The sequence below is a fragment of the Hyla sarda genome, chromosome 4, assembly GCF_029499605.1.
Source record: "Hyla sarda isolate aHylSar1 chromosome 4, aHylSar1.hap1, whole genome shotgun sequence".
Lineage (NCBI taxonomy): Eukaryota > Metazoa > Chordata > Amphibia > Anura > Hylidae > Hyla > Hyla sarda.
Genome location: NC_079192.1, coordinates 399,746,453 through 399,765,512, shown reverse-complemented (window position 1 = coordinate 399,765,512; position 19,060 = coordinate 399,746,453). Strand labels below are relative to the sequence as shown.

Sequence of the window (19,060 nt, the reverse complement as noted above, 5' to 3'; positions counted from 1 at the left end):
CTGACAAAGCACAACATGTCTTAACCAGAACGTATCCTAAAAAAAAGCCAGGAGAGAAGTCTTTTCTTAAGCGTTTGTATATATATATATGATGTTTATTAGGATATCGTGATGGCAACATTTGTCTTAAATTTATTTCATCTAGACTTCCTGGAAGATTAAATAATAAAAAAAATACAGAAAAAAAAAATCCACCTTTTAGGTTTTACAATAAATCTATGTACATCCCCCCTCCCCCCCCATCTCCTCTTCACATGCTGATTCACTATCACTGGGGCTTTATAGACAGCAGGTGAGCCCGAATAGTTTTAGGGGCTTTTTTTTTTTTTTTAGGGGGCCTGTTTCTGTCTTTATAGAATTATTAAATATTTAGTCTTCGATGAAGTGAAATGCTAAGTCCGGGATTTTTACATGATGAATGATCTATAATTTACTTTTTTTTTCCCCCCCCCCAGCTACAGCGCCGTACAGTCGTATGTGGCCATGCATGGTACTGCAGCTCAGCCCCGTTCAACAGGCCATACGTTAAAAGTCCTAGAAAACCCAGTTACAAAAACAGGCCTAAGGCCCTTTCCAGCCTGAAGGGGAAAAAAAAAAAAAAAATCCTAAAATACTTAAAGGGGTACTCCGCTGCTCAGCGTATTGGAACAAACTGTTCTGAAAGTTGGAGCCGACGCCGGGGACTCGTGACGTCATAGCCCCGCTCCCTCTATGCAAGTCTATGGGAGGGGGCGTGACAGTAGTCACACCCCACCCCCTCAATGCAAGTCTATGGGAGGGGGTGTGACAGTCGTCACGCCCCACCCCCTCAATGCAAGTCTATGAGAGGGGCGTGACAGTCATCCCGCCCCACCCCCTCAATGCAACTCTATGGGAGGGGGCGTGACAGTCATCATGCCCTACCCCCTCAAAGCAACTCTATGGGAGGGGGCGTGACAGTTGTCACACCCCACCCCCTGAATGCAACTCTATGGGAGGGGGCGTGACAGTCATCCCGCCCCACCACCTCAATGCAAGTCTATGGGAGGGGGCGTGACGACGTCACACCCCCTCCCATAGACTTGCATTGAGGGGGCGGGGTGTGACGTCATGAGGGGGTGGGGCTATGAGGTCACGAGCTCCCAGCGCAGGCTCCAGTGTTCAGAACAGTTTGTTCCAAACGCTGAGCAGCGGAGTACCCCTTTAACGGTTGTGACTAAGCTAGGAAAAAGAAACTTATGACGTACAACCTCTAATCTTGCCTACCTTACATGTGGGCGGGATCACGTTTCGAACTGGGTCAGGAGGGCTCGCACTTCTGGGGTGAGCTGCTTGGCAGCCTTGGCTGCCTCTGTGATGGCCTTGCGATAAAGACCCTTTCTCTTCTTGTTAAATCGGGACTGGAAGTTTTCTAAAAAGGGGGACAACTGCGACAAAGCAAGGAAGGACGTTGTTGGGGACCCAAACCATGATATGCTTGCCTCCTGCCGGACAAGCAGGCCGTTATCTTTTCGGCTGACAGTTATGTTTAGGATACGGGCGGGCCACCATGGAAAGCCATATATCTTGGCCCAAACAATGTCCCCAACACATATGGTCCTGCCATCGGGGGTCACGCACTTAGAGACATTTTTCGAAAACACCTTTATTTTCAAGGAATTGCTCAGCTTTTTCTCTTCTTTGGAAGAGGAGGAGGATGATGATGAAGAAGAAGGTGCATGCATGCTGCCTGGGGGGAAATCAAAGTTTTCAGTAGAACTACACTCAGAATGGGTGGATTTCAGGTCATCTGTACTATCACTACTACACACTGATGCGCTGGAAGAGTCTGCTTTCTTTTGATTTAAGGTCATGTAAACTGTGATATTGCTTTTGCTGCCTCGCTTGCTCAGAGCTTGCTGCTCATCCTGCTCTCCGGGCGGTACACAGACACTGGCGTTCTCAATAGCACTGCTGACCTCTTCGGGGCCATTGGGAGGGGTCTTTATTTCTGAGGGTGCCTCACCTGCTGAACGGGTGGCAGTGTAGCGAGTCTGAGGCTTGATACCAATCTTACTGCTGCGCAAGCTCTCAAGTCCGATCTTGAGCGAAGAGTCGTTCTCCTCGTTGCGGTACCTTTGAGGTTTAATGCGTAGTCTCGGCGGAAGGGTCCCTGAGGTTGTGTTCTGAAGGCGTCTCGTAAAGTGGACTTTACTGTGAGCGTTTTTAGAGGAGGATGTATCTTTTTGTTTTTTCTGTGCCTTCTCTTTGGCCATTTTTAATACTTCCCGAGCCTTCGCGTGATCCATGTTCTTACTCTGTAGCACCTTCTTCGTGTGTAGGTGAGCTTTCGAGGCGTTCGTCTGAGAAGCCACCTTCACCACTTTACCTCGCCCATGGGCGAGGGTGGACACCTTGGACACTGGATTCTTTTTCTGACCCTCGCTCTGGCTTTTCCCATTTACTTTATGATCAGTTTTAAGTTTCTTATTCACAGTAGTTACACTTTCATGCCGCCTCCTCTTTCCATCTTCTAGCTTAAAAGAGTCAGTACCAGTCTTCCTGACCTCCCTCTTATCCGCCACAACATTTTTACACTTATCACACAAAACCTGCCTGGGCCGTAGCTTGATAGCGTTCATGATCGAAGTGGGTTCTTCCCTGTATATTTTCTTTTTAAGTCTTTTGATTTTCCGTGGAGGGGGTTGAGGTATTGACTGGTTATAGGTGTCCCTGATAAACAAAGGAGGAGGGTATGGAGCTCCTTCATGAAAGAGAGGAGGCGGCTTTGAAGTCCACAGGTTATTAACTCCACAGGGCTCGGGGGACTGGATGGGGCTCACTACATCCATGGGGCCGGTTCCGTTCTCATTGTTCACTGGAGATTCTTCTTGGAATGATGTGCTTTGAGGCTGAATGGGTTCCTCAGGTTTGTTTTTATACTCTCGCTTAGGGTGAACGGTTACAGGGATTCCATGAGGTCCAAACCTGAAAACAAAAAGAAAGAAAAAAAGATAAAATCACACACAAGTGAAATCAAACAAAACACCTAAAAATACAGGACAGCAACACTTTTGATTTGCCAGAGAATTATCAAAAGTTGTGATCAGTCAGGGTTCGAACGCCAAGACCCTGACTGATCTAAATAGAGATGAGCGAATTTACAGTAAATTCGATTCGTCACAAACTTTTCGGCTCAGCAGTTGATTACTTATCCTGCATAAATTAGTTCAGCTTTCCGGTGCTCCGGTGGGCTGGAAAAGGTGGATACAGTCCTAGGAAAGAGTCTCCTAGGACTGTATCCAACTTTTCCAGCCCACGGGAGCACCTGAAAGCTGAACTAATTTATGCAGGAAAAGTCATCAACTGCCGAGCAGAGAAGTTTGTGACGAATCGAATTTACTGTAAGTTCGCTCATCTCTAGATCCAAAGAACGAGCCAGGAGGAATGCACACTTAGCATGTTTTCTCCTTGCTCTGTCACATGACCTGGATGGACTCCTACTGTAAGTCTATGAGTCCGTCCAGGTCTCAGACACAGAGACCGTGGTCGTGGGTCTGAACGCTATAGACATTTACACTTTAAAAGAGTACCGATCATCAAAAATGTTTTTTATATTTTGTTAATCATTTTATTAGAAACAACTTTCTAATGCCATATGATTAACAAAAATATATATATTATTTATTTTTTTTTACTTTAAAAAAAAAAAAAAAAAAATAAAATAAAACTGACCACTAGGGGTCTCCCTACATGTCCCGGCTTATTGATTTCGGGCTCATGCCGGCCTGGCAGCATGAGTCCGAACTCTCAGTGCAGCCAGAGTGCAGCTCCCCGGCTGTCAATCAGACAGGAGGGAGCAGCGCTGTGCACGGACGGTAGGCAGGCAGGACGGCTGCTGTGATATTTAGGCAGTGATATTTCCCCCCAATTACCTGATCGCAGTGCCTGCAGAAGAAGGGCGGAAGTGAGCCCAGCCAGGCTTCAGCTGACATCACGCCTGCTGGGCCACTCCCCCTTCCTCTCTCATAGAGGCAGAAAAACTGAGTAACTAACAAGGAATTTACAAAGGTTGGAAAAGGGGTTTTACAAAAAATAAGAAGGTAGGATTAAAGTCAGGAAGAGTCAGGGAAAGCTGTAGGGGAGGGGGGGGGGGGGGGATTAGGGACAGATGAGTTCATGACAGGTACTCTAACATTGCTCATACATCCTGTTCTATAGCAATGAAAAATAAAAATGCAACAAAAGGTTACAAGTATGTGAACAGGCATGTCTGAAGTGAGGTCACACGGCTTGTATGTAGCACTTCTGGTGCATTTTTCTTTCACCAATAGACATTCATTACAATTGATGCAATTACACTGTGATCTAAAATGAGAGGCCTTAGCTTAAACGAGCACCGTCAGATACAAAAACTTTTTATATATTGTACATCTTGGCAAAACATTGATATCCTGTTGATAGGGGATAACCCCTTTATTGTAGGGTGTATAACCACCATAGGCTTTCTTCACACTACAATTAATGTGCACTCACATTTATTGGTGTTACTGTGACAAGAACATCAAAGTCTGCAACAGCCATTAAAACATCAGAACTAGGGATCGACCGATTATCGGTATGGCCGATAATCACGATTTTGGGCATTATCGGTATCGGCAATTACCTTGCCGATAATGACCCCCCCCCCCCTCCCCGTGACCGCACACCGACCCACCGCACCGCATCTGACCTTTCCCAGCATTCCATGCAGCCAGAGACAATAAAAACATTTTCTAAACTAACTCAGATTATATTCCCCAACTACTCCCAACACCCCTCCTGCCCTTAAAATTTGTTTCAGAGCTTTTAAAAGCTGTGTATCATACCTTTCCCCTTGCTCACACTGTGTGAGCTCCCGGCAGGAGAAAGTGGGCGTTCCCCAGCAGGAACAATGTCACTGAAGCCTGTGAGAGATGTGCCTTGCCATGTCCCACACGCACTTCCGAGTTTGGTCTCCTGCCAGGCCGGGAGAAGACCAAAACCAAAAAGGTTGAGAATTTTAAACAGCAATTAAAGAGCAAAGCGTCTTATAATTACACAAGGAACAATGTATTAAAAGTTTAGTTGAGAAAAAAAAAACATGTTTAACCTCTTAAGGACGCAGGGTGTGCCAGAAAGTTAAACAGATTTGTAAATTACTTCTATTAAAAAATCTTAATCCTTCCAGTACTTATTAGCTGCTTAATACTACAGAGGAAATGCTTTACTTTTTGGAACACAGAGCTCTCTGCTGACATCACGAGCACAGTGCTCTCTGCTGACATCTCTGTCCATTTTAGGAACTGTCCAGAGCAGCATATGTTTGTTATGGGGATTTTCTCCTACTCTGGACAGTTATTAAAATGGACAGAGATGTCAGCAGAGAGCTCTGTGTTCCAAAAAGAAAACCATTTCCTCTGTAGTATTCAGCAGAGAGCTCTGTGTTCCAAAAAGAAAACCATTTCCTCTGTAGTATTCAGCAGAGAGCTCTGTGTTCCAAAAAGAAAACCATTTCCTCTGTAGTATTCAGCAGCTAATAAGTACTTGAAGGGTAAAGATTTTTTTAAATAGAAGTAATTTACAAATCTGTTTAACTTTCTGGCACCAGTTGATTTAAAAAAAAAAAAAAAAATCCACGGGAGTACCCCTTTAAGGGGCTGCATTAGATCACCCCACAGGGAGATACAGAGGGGATTCACTGCTCATACAACCTTCTCTCGCTCTTTATAGCAACACTCAATGTTTCGTCACTTCCATTCCCATGACTGTGAGCCGCCCTTGCACTGCGATGCTGAGAGTTGAGTGGGCTGAAAGCACAAAGGGTTAAAGGGGTACTCCAGTGGAATACTCCCCCACCCCCCCCCCCCCCCCCCCCCATCATCATCAACTGGTGCCAGAAAGTTAAACAGATTTGTAAATTACTTCTATTAAAAAATCTTTACCCTTCCAGTACTTTTTAGCAGCTGTATGCTACAGAGGAAATTATTTTTTGTTTTTGAATCTCTTTTTTTGTCTTGTCCACAGTGCTCTCTGCTGACACCTCTGTCCATGTCAGGAACTGTCCAGAGCAGCATAGGTTTGCAATGGGGATTTTCTCCTGCTCTGGACAGTTCCTGACACGGACAGAGGTGTCAGCAGAGAGCACTGTGGTCAAGACAAAAAAAAGAAATTCAAAAAGAAAAGAATTTCCTCTGTAGCATACAGCTGCTAATAAGTACTGGAAGGGTAAAGATTTTTTAAATAGAAGCAATTTACAAATCTGTTTAACTTTCTGGCACCAGTTGATTTAAAAAAAAATATATATATATTTTCCACTGGAGTACCCCTTTAATCACCTGAGGGACCACAATCAAATCTAAGGTCACCCTGTATAAAAGTGTATATGGATTAGGGCAGAGGTTCCCAACCAGGGTGCCTGCAGCTGTTGCAAAACTACAACTTCCAGCATGCCCGGACAGCCAACGGCTGTCCGGGCATGCTGGGAGTTGTAGTTTTGCAACAGCTGCAGGCACCCTGGTTGGAAAACACTGCATTAGGAAATAGTCACATTATTCCAACCAAGTACAGGTTATCGATAATATATACAGTAAAGAGATTCCTAACAATACCAGCATATATTAAAATGAAGTAGACCAAGTAATTGTCGTAGACTCTGGGGGCCATTTCTTTGCAACCGATCACAGACAACTTTGACGTATTTCACAACAAAGCATCAAACGTCTGCGGCAGATTTCCACTGATTTATATCTGAACAGTGTTGAGGGGGATGCTCATTCAGCAATGCAGCCCCTTAATACAGTGTTTACCGAACATTGTGCCTCCAGCTGTTTCAAAACTACAACTCCCAGTATGCCCAGAGAGCCTTTGGCATCCTGGAGGCTGTAGCTTTGGAGTTAAGTTAATAGGGTCCGTCAGGAAGAAGATGATCTGTCTGGTAAAACAGGCATATTGAAGCTCTTTGGGAAAGCTGGATAGCATGCACTCTGCGTGCCACCTAGCTTTCCCAGTCTCCTGAAGTGTCAGTGATAGGCTGCTCTTTCTCCCTGCAGCAGCTCTTTTGCCCCCCCCCCCCGCATTAATGTCTTTCCCCACTCGCCTGCTCTCCCTGCTCCCACACAAACTATTCTCTGCACCAGCCTGCCGGACAGTTAAATCATACTTTACCATGACGTTGGCCCAGCAACATGATCTTGAAATCTCTGCAGCCCCAGATAGTTTTACTCTAGGGCTGTGGACTTTGCACAGGAGTTTTAAACATCATTATACATGCAACCAATGATTATTTACCAATTCATTGGTTCAGCCCTGATACCTCTCTACAATCCGTGGTCCAGTTCACCTGTTACTTTCTCAGTTTGGACACCAGACGGGGCTTCACAAGGTCGCTACTGGTGTTTCTCCAAGATGGCAGTGAGGCCCAGCAGAAAAGCAGCAGCGGTGAGGTCAGGAAGCTTCACACCCGGCGCCCGAACGGATGAAGTAGCTGGTAAACCGGACCATGGATCGGAGACAGGTATTGTAAGGTTGAAATAACAAATCCATTACTAATCAATAATTAATCATTAGCTAAAGAGATATATATATATATATATATATATATATATATACACACACATATATATACACACACACACACACACACACACACACATACACATGCACACTATGGTCCTTCAACATACGATGGTAATCCGTTCCAAATGGACCATCGTTTGTTGAAACCATCGTATGTTGAGGGATCCGTGCAATGTAAAGTATAGGACAGTGGACTACAACCTGCGGACCTCCAGATGTTGCAAAACTACAACACCCAGCATGCCCGGACTTGTAGTTTTGCAACATCTGGAGGTCCACAGGTTGAAGACCACTGGTATAGGAGATAATACTCACGTCACCGCTCCCTGGATGTCGCCCTCCATCACTGTCGCCGCGTCCCCGACACTCCGGCAAGGCCTCTGCTTTCCCGGCATCCTCGCTCTCCGTCGCCGCCATCACGTCTCTACCCACGCCGCTCCTATTGGATGACGGGACGGCGGGCGCAACAACGTGATGAAGACGATGGAGAGCGCCGACGATGCAGGAGATCCCGAAGAGGACGCGCCAGAGCCCCGAGGACAGGTAAGTGATCGTCAGCGGACCACACGGGGCACCGTAAACGGCTATCCGGTGGCAGCTGAAGCAGTCTGCGCTGCCGGATAGCCGTTTATGCGATGGCCCCGACATACAAAAGCATCGTATGTTGATGCTGCCTTCAACATGTGATGGCCTCTGAGAGACCATTGTATGTTGAAATGATCGTATGTCGGGGCGTCACTGTATATGTATGTATGTGTATATGATATATGTTCATGTGAAATTATGATAGAGATATATATATACACATACACACACACTATATATATATATATATATATATATATATATATATATATATATATATATATATATATGCGCAACTACAAACAGTAAAAAAAAAAAAAAAAAAAAAGGAGTGCATACAGTAATCTTATCTAGCACTTGCTGTGCAAACCCTTTACCGGTTGGACAAAACAGGTGCAAACGCCGGTAAGTAAACAGCGGTAAAACTGTGCTAAAGAGCGCAAGATAAACATCAGGGGCATTGCGTGCCAATAATACATCATTCACTATCAATACACGGCCATAGAAAACCGCTGATAATACCCTATTTGAATTTCTGCCAAAAAGTCGTAACAAAATGATCGCATCTGTCCGATAGAAGTAACTGAAATGACGGTAAAATGCCCCGAGAACGTCTCTTCTCTGTAATGTGCAATGTAAATCGTAATCCTTCTGATGCCATGGAAGCAATGGAAACAGTATGAATCTGAACTGGATCTCCTGGAGAACTGGATGGGCTTTATTATACAGTGTAGGAAGTTTGGCAGTGTCTCTCAACCAGGGTGCCTCCAGCTGTTGCAAAAGTACAACTCCTAGCATGCCTGGACAGCCAAAGGCTATATGGGCATGCTGGGGTATGTAGTTTTGCAACAGCTGGAGGCACCCTGGTTGGGAAACTTTGAAGTATCGGCTTGAGTCATACATTCAGCAGGTCAGCAAGTCTTCATACATGAAACAAAACAATTAAAGTGATTGCACAATGGGGTATTTCTATCTCAGCTTGTTTTCCCCCCCCATCCATAGGTGGTGGTCTGGCCACTAGGATCCCACCAACACCAACCACTGCTGCTCCGTCGTTTCAAAGTTCTGTGCTCTGTTTTTTTTATTTTTGTTTTGTTTTTTTTTGGTCTGAAGTACAATGCAAGTCTATGGGACTTCTGGTACATCTGATTGTGTTACTCTAGGGTTGCAGAGATTGCCCGGGACTTTTAAACACTCTGACAACTTCAATTGTCTTTATGGGAATATGTGCTGTAGTAAAGAAGGGGGATAAAAAAAAAAATAAAAAAAAAAAAAAAATTATATATATATATATATATATATATAATTTTTTTTTTTTTTTTTATATTTATTTTATATAATTTATATGTGATATATTAGCCATTTTATATATTTATATATTATAGAATATATAAACACAATTATATATATATATATATATATATATATACACACACACACTAAATATTTATAAATCATATATTAATGCTGCAGCACATATTCCCATTAGAGACAATGGCACAAGTATTTTTGGGCATTTTGGATGCATATTTTGGCATAAGCGTGTAAGTGTAAAAATACAGCTTGTGAATAGCGGCCTTAACAAAAGTCTGCAGCAGATGTGAATTATTTACCATTTAAAATAACAGGTCAGCTTAAATGACCGAGGGGAGTAAAAAGAAAGGAACCCGACACTTCCAGTGGATTTCTGAAGATCCGACCTCTTCTACCCTTGGCGATCAGCTGTCATCTGAGGGAAGACGCATCTGGCCAGACATTCCTCTTTTCAGCCACAGTGAAGAATAAGCCTACTGTTCTGGCTTAGAAAGGGGGTCCCAAGCAAAGCCCCCTCCTCTATGATATCCATGTTCCCTAACAGGCCATGAGGACAAGAGTTATCTACATGAAATAATAAGGCGGAAATATCCATGATCAGCTACAGAAAGCGTTCAGGATGTCACCTGGACTGTACTGGGGCAGGTGTACAGAAGAACAATGATTCAATGCACAATACAAACACTACAGAGTAAGATAAGGATATGTCTATTTATACAGAACTGGCATCTGGGCACCACTTGGGAAATGTGAGATCCAGTAAGGCTGTGTTCACATCAGGAAAGTCCAATCATTCATCACAAGCTGGTCAGAAAAACAGCAAAAAAAAATTAAACAAAAAATAAAATAATGAGAAAAGGAAAATAAATGCCGGACGTGTATACATGGCCTAAGGCCTAATGTTCACACGCCCGAATTTCTGCATGGAATTATAGTCAATACACTTCAATAGGATTCCGCTGTCCCATTCACACAGCAGAATTTCCGCAGCAGGAATGCCATTGAAGTGAATGGGCAATTAATTTCTGCAGAATTTACTGCAGAATTTTCAGCTTTCCGAGAGAGCCTGGGAGCATGAAGAAGAGGAATACGGATGCAGGGGGAGAGCTTCGCTCCAATAATCAGTTCAGGTAGGTCCAGAACTTTAGACCAAAAGTCACGTTAATGGTCTATTCACACGTACAGTATTCTGCGCAGATTTGATGCAGACCCTAAAGGAGTACTCCAGGATTGGAAAACTTATGCCCTAGCCTAAGGATAGGGGATAAGTTTCAGATCGCGTGGGGGTCCGACCGCTGGGACCCCCGCGATCACCCATATGGGGCCCCAGCAGTCCGCGAAAATGGGACACGAAGCAGCGACTGACACGCCCCCTCAATACAACTCTATTGGAGAGCCGGAGCGCTGCCTTTGGCAAACTCCGGCTCTGCCATAGCACTGTATTGAAGGGGTGTGTTGGGAGAGCCGTGGCTCCGTACAGGAGGTCCTTAGGATTGAGGATAAGTTTTCCTATCCTGGACTACTCCTTTAAAGTAACATGTAAGCCACATATGGGATCGGGTACCACGGGACCAAGTGAATTGCCAACAAACATCTGGTACAGCCTGAAACAGTGTGCAAAAGAGACAGGAATCCAATTCTTTGCTTCTCACGATGGCACAGAGACTTTATGGCACAGCGTAAATGACTTGTCCCAGTCGTGTTTGCCGAAAGTACACCCAAGTTCCCAGGACCAGCTAGTTTGATATGTCAACAAGGAATCTGGGTTCTCTCGTAGAAGGAGCACATATATCAGACACAGGATGTCTATGAGTATCCTTGTCAATATACACTTCCTCGAAAGGAGTCTCTTTGAACGTTAAAGGGGTACTCGGCCCCAAGACCTCTGATCCCCTATCCAAAGGGGACCCCCGCGATCTTCCTGCTGCACCTGGCATTTGTTCAGCGCGTCGGGTGCAGCACCGGTGTCTCATGACGTCACTGCCATGCCCCCTCAATGTAAGTCTATAGAAAGGGGCATGATGGCAGTCACACCCGTTCCCATAGACTTGCATTGAGGGGGCATTACCATGACTTCACGAGCATCATGACCAAGCGGCGGGACCCCCGCGATAAGACATCTTATCCCCTATCCTTTGGATAGGGGATAAGAGGTCTAGGGGCGGTGTACCCCTTTAAGGACTTGTTTCCAAAAGTATAAAAGCAATGGAGTTGTGAAAATGTTAAAAGTTTGAGGTTGTTACCCTATGATATCAGGCAAGGTTTTCAGTAAGGACAACTGGAGGACATGGGTAAATGGAAAGAGACAGTTCAGAGGATCAGAGAAAAAGGTGGAGGAAAGTAGACCTGATGAAAAGTCAGGATTGTCTCGTATAGGTGTCAGTGGGACATAGGGCAGAAAGAGGAAGATCCTATGAAAGAACCTGGCCCTAATTTGAATTACATAGAAACAAAAGGCAATGTGGCACACTAGGCTTTGGTCCAATACGATGACCTAAACCAGGGTAGAGACTGAAGTAGGAATAGAGAGAGAGAAGCTTCAAGTTGTACCCACAGTTTGAAATAAGCATAGTGAATCAGTCTGTTATCCTGATGGCCACTGTAGCCAGGTGGTATAGAAAATGGTTAGGGAACGTCAGACCACCCTCAGTCTCTGGCCAGACAAGAGTCTTCCTAGGTATTCTTGGATGGGAGTAAGCCCAAATAAAGAGTGTAAAAAGGCCAGTGAAGGTGGAAGAAGGACCGGGAAAGGACAATTGGGAAGGTCTGAAATAAATACCGTTAACGGGGCAGCGGGTTTATTTGAATTATGTTTACCCTAAACCCTATGTTTATCCCATTTAGCAAGATGCTGCCTAAAGTGGGTTAAGAGCGGGGTAATGTTATTATCTTAACTACAAATCTTTTGGAATGCGTAGCCCCAGGTATTTGGAAGCAGAGGGTTGAATGGGAAGAAGCAACAGAGGGACTGCACCATAGTGGAGTCAGGAGAAAACACTGAAGGCTACACTGAGTAATACATTATAGAATTGCTAAAAGTGTACAATTCCTCAACCCCTAATTGCTGCGTACGAGCGGATGAACTTGCATCAGGTGCTCCATTACAAGATCATACAAAAGGGGCAAGAGTCAGCATCCTTGTCTAGTATCATTCTTAGTTTCCAGTGAGGTTGATAGGAAACCATTAACTTTAATTGGCGCCGTCGGGTAATTTTAGAGGGCCAAAATGTGTGGCTGTTCAATAGAGCCAAAACCCCCCTCAAGAATTCCCAATCCACTTGGTCAAAGGCCTTCTAGGCATCAAGGACAAAATCAAGCATAGGATGCTGGAAGTCTGGGCATGATGGATAATAGAGAAGGTCTTCAGCGTATTATCATGAGCTTCAAGTATTCAAATCCAACCTGATAAGTCTGTGTTAAGCTTATGATTGATCTCCTTCTTACGCCCGGTACTATGTCCGATCAGGATTCCCGAGAAGGCTTTTAAGAGCCTCCATGGAAAGGAAAACTTACAATGAACCAGCAAAAATCCGAATAAAGTATGGAATCAATTGAAGCATGGGAGAGGGAGGACAGAAGGTAATGAGAAATAAAAGATAAAGTCCAGTCCTGAGTACACTTTCTGCGCTTGCAAATAGAACGTTAAGTCACGATCAAAAGAGAACGTCGCATTCTAATCAGCATCGCATGGGAAAGCGCAGAATAGCCTTAAAAACGTCTCCAAGCTGGGTTGCAAAGCGGCATTAAAGTCGCGGCATACAATCAGAGTACCTCGTGATAAAGCATTCAGGTCCTTTAGCGTCCTCAACAAAAAAGGTATGTTGTCCATGATTGGGAGCATTAATACAGGCAAAGGAGAGAGCACTTAAAGGGGTACAGCAGTGTAAGACAACTTATCCCCTATCCCGGCAATCTCCTTCCCAGCACCCCCCATGCACGGAGCTGTGTCAACCCCCGCAAGAAGTGGAGGCCGACAGGCTCCCTTTATGCATCTCTATGGGAGAGGTGAAGAGACAGCGTTCATGTAACTCCGGCTCTCCCACAGAGAAATATTGAGGGGGGATGTCGACTGCTACGTGCGGGGGGTCGATAGTCTCCGTGCACAAAGAGCTGGGCACTGGGGAGGAGATAGCAGGGAGTCCCAGCAGTCGTATCCCCCTTACGATCAGACACATCATCCCCTATACTTTGGATCCCCTATACTTTGGATCGGTGATTAGTTGTATTACACTGTAGTACTCTTAACAAAAACATAACAGGCACTGGAGCCAGTTTGGGTAGAGAGAATTTAGTAAAGATTTAGGAAAAAACATCACCTTAATCTTTTGACTGGCAATACTGCAATGTACACTTACAGGGTAGTATCAATTCTTAAAGGAGTACTCCACCCCGACATCTTAACCCTTATCCAAAGGATAGGGGATAAGATGTCTGATCGCCGGGGTCCCGCCACTGGGGACCCCTGCATTCTACCATGCGGCACACCCACCTGTAACTGCTTCCGGAACCACTGGAGGCCCTCAGGCTAATACCATCCCGACCACTGGGACGCAAGATTGTGACGTCACGACTCCGCCCCCGTGTGACGTCACACCCGCCCTCAATAGGAGTCTATGGGAGGGGGTGTGAAAGCTGTCTCGCCCCCTCCCATAGACTTTCATTGAGGGGGCGGGGTGTGACGTCACATGGGGGCAGAGTCGTGACGTCACGATCTTACGAGATAAGTAGCTGATCACGGGGGTCTGACCACTGGGGCCCCCTGCGATCTCCAGAACGGGACCCGGCTCTCAGTAAGGAGCTTGTGCTGTAGACGGCATGTGCTCCATTCACTTCTAAGAGAGCGCTGAAGAGACCCGAGTACACCAATACGGCACCATCAGCGCTCTCAGACATAAATGGAACGCGTGCTATCGATAAGCTACACGCGATCAGTTACTTATGCCCTATCCTGTGAACAGGGGATAACTTTTGTTGGAGTTCTTAAAAAAAAAAATGAAAAAAAATAACTGGGTTTTGACAGGTTGATGAAGAGCCCCGCCCACCAAAGAAAAAAAAAATGCAGTGTAAATGAAGCCTAAATAACATGGATTGTTGAGATGGGTTATACAGAGGATATGAAATCAGATGGGAAACAAATCGCTGTAGTTTTTTTTTTTTTTTGTGGACCAGCAAAGCTTTATAAAGTCAACAAGTAAAACCCATAGCAAATCCCCTAAGGGCTTATTCACACTAAGAAAACTCAAGGCGGAATCCATAATGAATGTCCGCCTTGGATCACGCTCCCGTTAACATTAACCTCCTGAGCGGTATTCCTGAGCGGTATTCCCGAGCGTGACTCAGGGTTAATTTTCCCTGCCAGGATCGGTAACCCCGAGTCACGCTCGGGGTAGAATTGCAGAGTTCCCGGCTGGGCTGCACGATATATCGCAAAAGCAATGCGATATAGCGATGCGGCCCCCGGGAAAACATGCGATTATCTGCTCTGGTCGGCTCCCGTTGCGGGGGCCGGCCAGAGCAGGTAAAGAAAAATACTAAAAGTCAGTGTTTCCCTACCAGGGGGCCTCCAGCTGTTGCAAAACTACAACTCTCAGCATGCCCGAACAGCCAAAGGCTGTCCGGGCATGCTGGGAGTAGTAGTTTCACAACAGCTGGAGGCACCCTGTTAGAAAAACACTGAGCTAAATGTAAAAAGAAAAAGTAGTAAAATAAAAAAATAAAAACTTTTGCTCACCTAGTCCCGGTCCCTGCAGATGTCGTTCCCCTCCGTGCGCTTTGGTCCCTGCTCTATTCATCTTACAGGACCTTTCACTTTTCAGCCAATCACAGGCCGCAGGGGTGTAAAGCCTGTGATTGGCTGAAGGGGAAAGGACTTGTTCTGCAGGAAATACACTAGGTTTGAAATCTGCCCCGCAAACCCAGTGTATCCTGCTGCAGAACAAGGTGACAAGGGGGGATGAATGTGACAGGGGGAGGGGAATGTAACATGAAGGGGGAGAATGTAACGGGGGGGGGGGGGGAGAATGTGACAAAGGGGGAAATGTGACAGAGGGGGGGATGTGACAAGGGAGGGGGGATGTGCGACAAGGGAGGGGAATGTAACATGAAGGGGGAGAATGTCACAGGGGGGGAATGTGACAAGGGGGGGGAATGTGACAGGGGGAGGGGGAATGTGACATGAAGGGGGGGATGTGACAGGGGGAGGGGGAATGTGACAGGGGGAGGGGGAATGTGACATGGGGGAGGGGAATGTAACATGAAGGGGGAGAATGTGACAAGGGGGGGAATGTGACAAGGGGGAGAAGAATGTGACAAGGAGGAGGGAGAAGGTGACAAGGAGGAGGGAGAAGGTGACAAGGAGGGGGGAGAAGGTGACAAGGAGGGGATGTGACAAGGGAGAGGGGGAATGTGACAAGGGAGAGGGGGAATGTGACAAGGGAGGGGGATGTGATGGGGGAGATGTGAAATGGGCGGGGGGAGATGTGAAATTCAGTGCAAAAAATTGTACCGCTTTTGGTACAAATTTCCAGAAAGAATCATACCGCCAGGGAGGTTAATGGGATTCCCTCGGCTGCGAAAGTTCCATGTCAGAGGATTAGAATTCCTACAGACATAAGTGCCAATTCACCATCATTGCCGGGTGCGGATCCACAAAAGAATTTAGCACGGAAAATTGTTCTAGCTGAATTCCGTAGTGTGAACAAACCCTCAGGCCATGTTCACACGATGGAATTCCCTAGCGGAATCCAGCAGAGAAATTCCGCTCGGAACTTCTGTTGCAGCAGAGTCCCATTGCTTAGGCTGGGTTCACACCACGTTTTTGCAATACAGTTCCCGTGTACGTCTTTAATTTGAAAACCGTATGCATTGATTCTCCATTGAAAACTGTATGCCAAAAGATGCATCAGGTTGTGTCCATTTTGCATCCGGTTTTGTCAGTTTTTTTTCCCGTACCCAAAAGCCTACCATGGTTTTTGGTCCGGGTGAAAAACCGTATTGAAACATATATACTTTTTTTTAACATGGAAGTCAATGGGAACCGTACAGAACCATATGTGCGCACGGTTCCATCCGGTTTTCACCATACAGTTTTTGACTTTGCACAGTTTTTTTTTCTTGGAATTTCAATTAAACAAGTGAAACTTTATTCATAATGGAGTGAAAAGTTAAAAACGTATACGTTTTTTTCCCTTAAAAACGGATGCAGACGGACATCATTTTTCAAACCGTATACGATTAAAATTTGTACACACGTTTTCATACAGTTTAGTCCGGTTTTGAGGAATCCATTTTTTGATCAAAAACCTGATACAGGAACTGTATTGCAAAAACGTGGTGTGAACCCAGCCTTAAAAATGGATTTCTGCTGCACCGTGCACATGGCAGAAACATCTGCAGAGGAAATCCTAATTCCGGCCTCTGCAGAAAGAACGGACACGTCAATTGTTTCGGCAGAATCGGCTTGAAAATGCATTGCCGTCTATAGAGATGGTGCATTTTTTGAGCAGTTCTAGCGCCTGAGTTTTCTGCGGAATGTAAGCCTGTGTTTTCAGGGTGGACATTCCGCATGTATGTTTATGGCGGTAGGGGGCGGGGGGGGGGGGGGGGGTGTAACTAAGAAATAGCTGCCGGCTGAATGAGCATTTGGCCAGCAGCTATTGAAAGTGTATAGACGACCTCAAAGATGCTTGTTAATAGACGAGCCGAAGACCCCGAACACTAAAGGATGCTCTAAAAGCAGCACTAGGGTACCTTGAGACATTGTACACTAATATAAAATCTCTACATTGTAATTTAATCCCCCCCCCAAAAGGAGGCAATAGGCAATGTTAAAGGGATACTCCGGTGAAAACCGTTTTCCTTTTAAATCAACTGGTGGCAGAAAGTTAAACATATTTGTAAATTACTTCTATTAAAAAATCTTAATCCTTCCAGTACTTATTAGCTGCTGAATGCTACAGAGGAAATTCCTTTCTTTTTGGAACACTGATGACATCACGACCACAGTGCTCTCTGCTGACATCTCTGTCCATTTTAGCAACCAGGCATAGCAGATGTATGCTAATGGCAGCATGGTGGCTCAGTGGTTAGCACTGCTGCCTTGCAGTGCTGGGGACTTGGGTTCAAATCCCACCAAGGACAACAATAAATAAAGCTTTATTATTATTATAATAATGTCAACAGAGAGAACTGTGCTCGTGATGTCATCAGAGAGCATTCCAAAAAGAAAAGAATTTCCTCTGTAGTATTCAGCAGCTAATAAGTACAGGAAGGATTAAGATTTTTTAATAGAAGTCATTTACAAATATGTTTAACTTTCTGCCACCAGTTGATTTAAAAGAAAAAAGGTTTTCACCGGAGTACCCCGTTAACATTAGTATCCAGAGCCCAGACTGGAGCACCATGTAGTGCTGTCAAAATGACATCCCGGGTTATTAATCAATGCGGTCTGTGACTGCTTTATAAACCATGACGCTACTGTGCACAGACCCTTGGGGTAAAGTTCACACGGACAGAATTGCTGTGGATTTTATCTGCAGGTTTGCACAGATAAAATGTATTGCAGAATACAGTCACAGATTCTCACCCACACACTGCAGAATTTTTTTCACATAGAAAAAGTAGAATTCAGCACATCAATTTCTGGATTTTCACCCCATTCATCAGTGTATCCCCAACCAGGGTGCCTCCAGCTGTTGCCAAACGACAACTCCCAGCATGCCCGGACAGCCAAAGGCTGTCCGTGCATGCTGGGAGTTGTCGTTTGGCAACAGCTGCAGGCACCCTGGTTGGGGAAACCCTGCCCTAATCCATATAGACTTTTATACAGGGTGACCTTAGATTTCCTCCATAGAGGAAGCAGCTGCAGGGGGATTGTGGTCCCTCAAGTGATTAAAAGGGGGTACTCCGTTGGAAATTATAATATATATATATATATATATATATATATATATATATATATATATATATATATATATATATATATATATATATATATATATATATTTTTTTTTTTTTTTTTTTTTAAATCAACTGGTGCCAGAAAGTTAAACAGATTTGTAAATTACTTCTATTAAAACATCTTTACCCTTCCAGTACTTTTTAGCAGCTGTATGCTCCAGAGGAAATTCTTTTCTTTTTGAATTTCTTTTTTGTCTTGACCACAGTGCTCTCTGCTGACACCTCTGTTCATGTCAGGAACTGTCCAGAGAAGGAGAAAATCCCCATAGCAAACCTATGCTGCTGGACAGTTCCTGACACGGACAGATGTGTCAGCAGAGAGCACTGTGGTCAGACAGAAAAGAAATTAAAAAAGAAAATAATTACTTCTATTAAAAAATCTTTACCCTTCCAATACTTTTTAGCAGCTGTATGCTACAGGGGATATTCTTTTCTTTTTGAATTTATTTTTTGTCTTGTCCACAGTGCTCTCTGTCCGTGTCAGGAACTGTCCAGAGGGGATTTTCTCCTGCTCTGGACAATTCCTGATACGGGCATCAGGTGTCAGCAGAGAGCACTGTGGAGAAGACAAAAAAGAATTCAAAAAGAAAATAATTTCCTCTGTAGCATACAGCTGCTAAAAAGTACAGGAAGGGTAAAGTTTTTTTTT

The 19,060-nt window shown here is 44.8% G+C and overlaps 1 protein-coding gene across 3 annotated transcripts in view; it reads right to left on the bottom strand.

Moving 5' to 3' along the window:
• The window catches only part of PWWP2A (PWWP domain containing 2A), a 40,310-nt gene that overhangs the window by 8,076 nt on the left and 13,174 nt on the right, over nucleotides 1-19,060 (bottom strand). For 2 of the 3 annotated variants that reach the window (XM_056517333.1, XM_056517330.1), the window contains exon 2: nucleotides 73-2,946. In XM_056517333.1, coding sequence (XP_056373308.1) covers nucleotides 1,263-2,946 — 1,684 coding nt within the window. In that variant the 3' untranslated portion in view covers nucleotides 73-1,262. Of the gene's footprint in view, nucleotides 1-72; nucleotides 2,947-19,060 lie in introns of those variants that run through there. The other variant, XM_056517331.1, reaches the window with a different exon arrangement.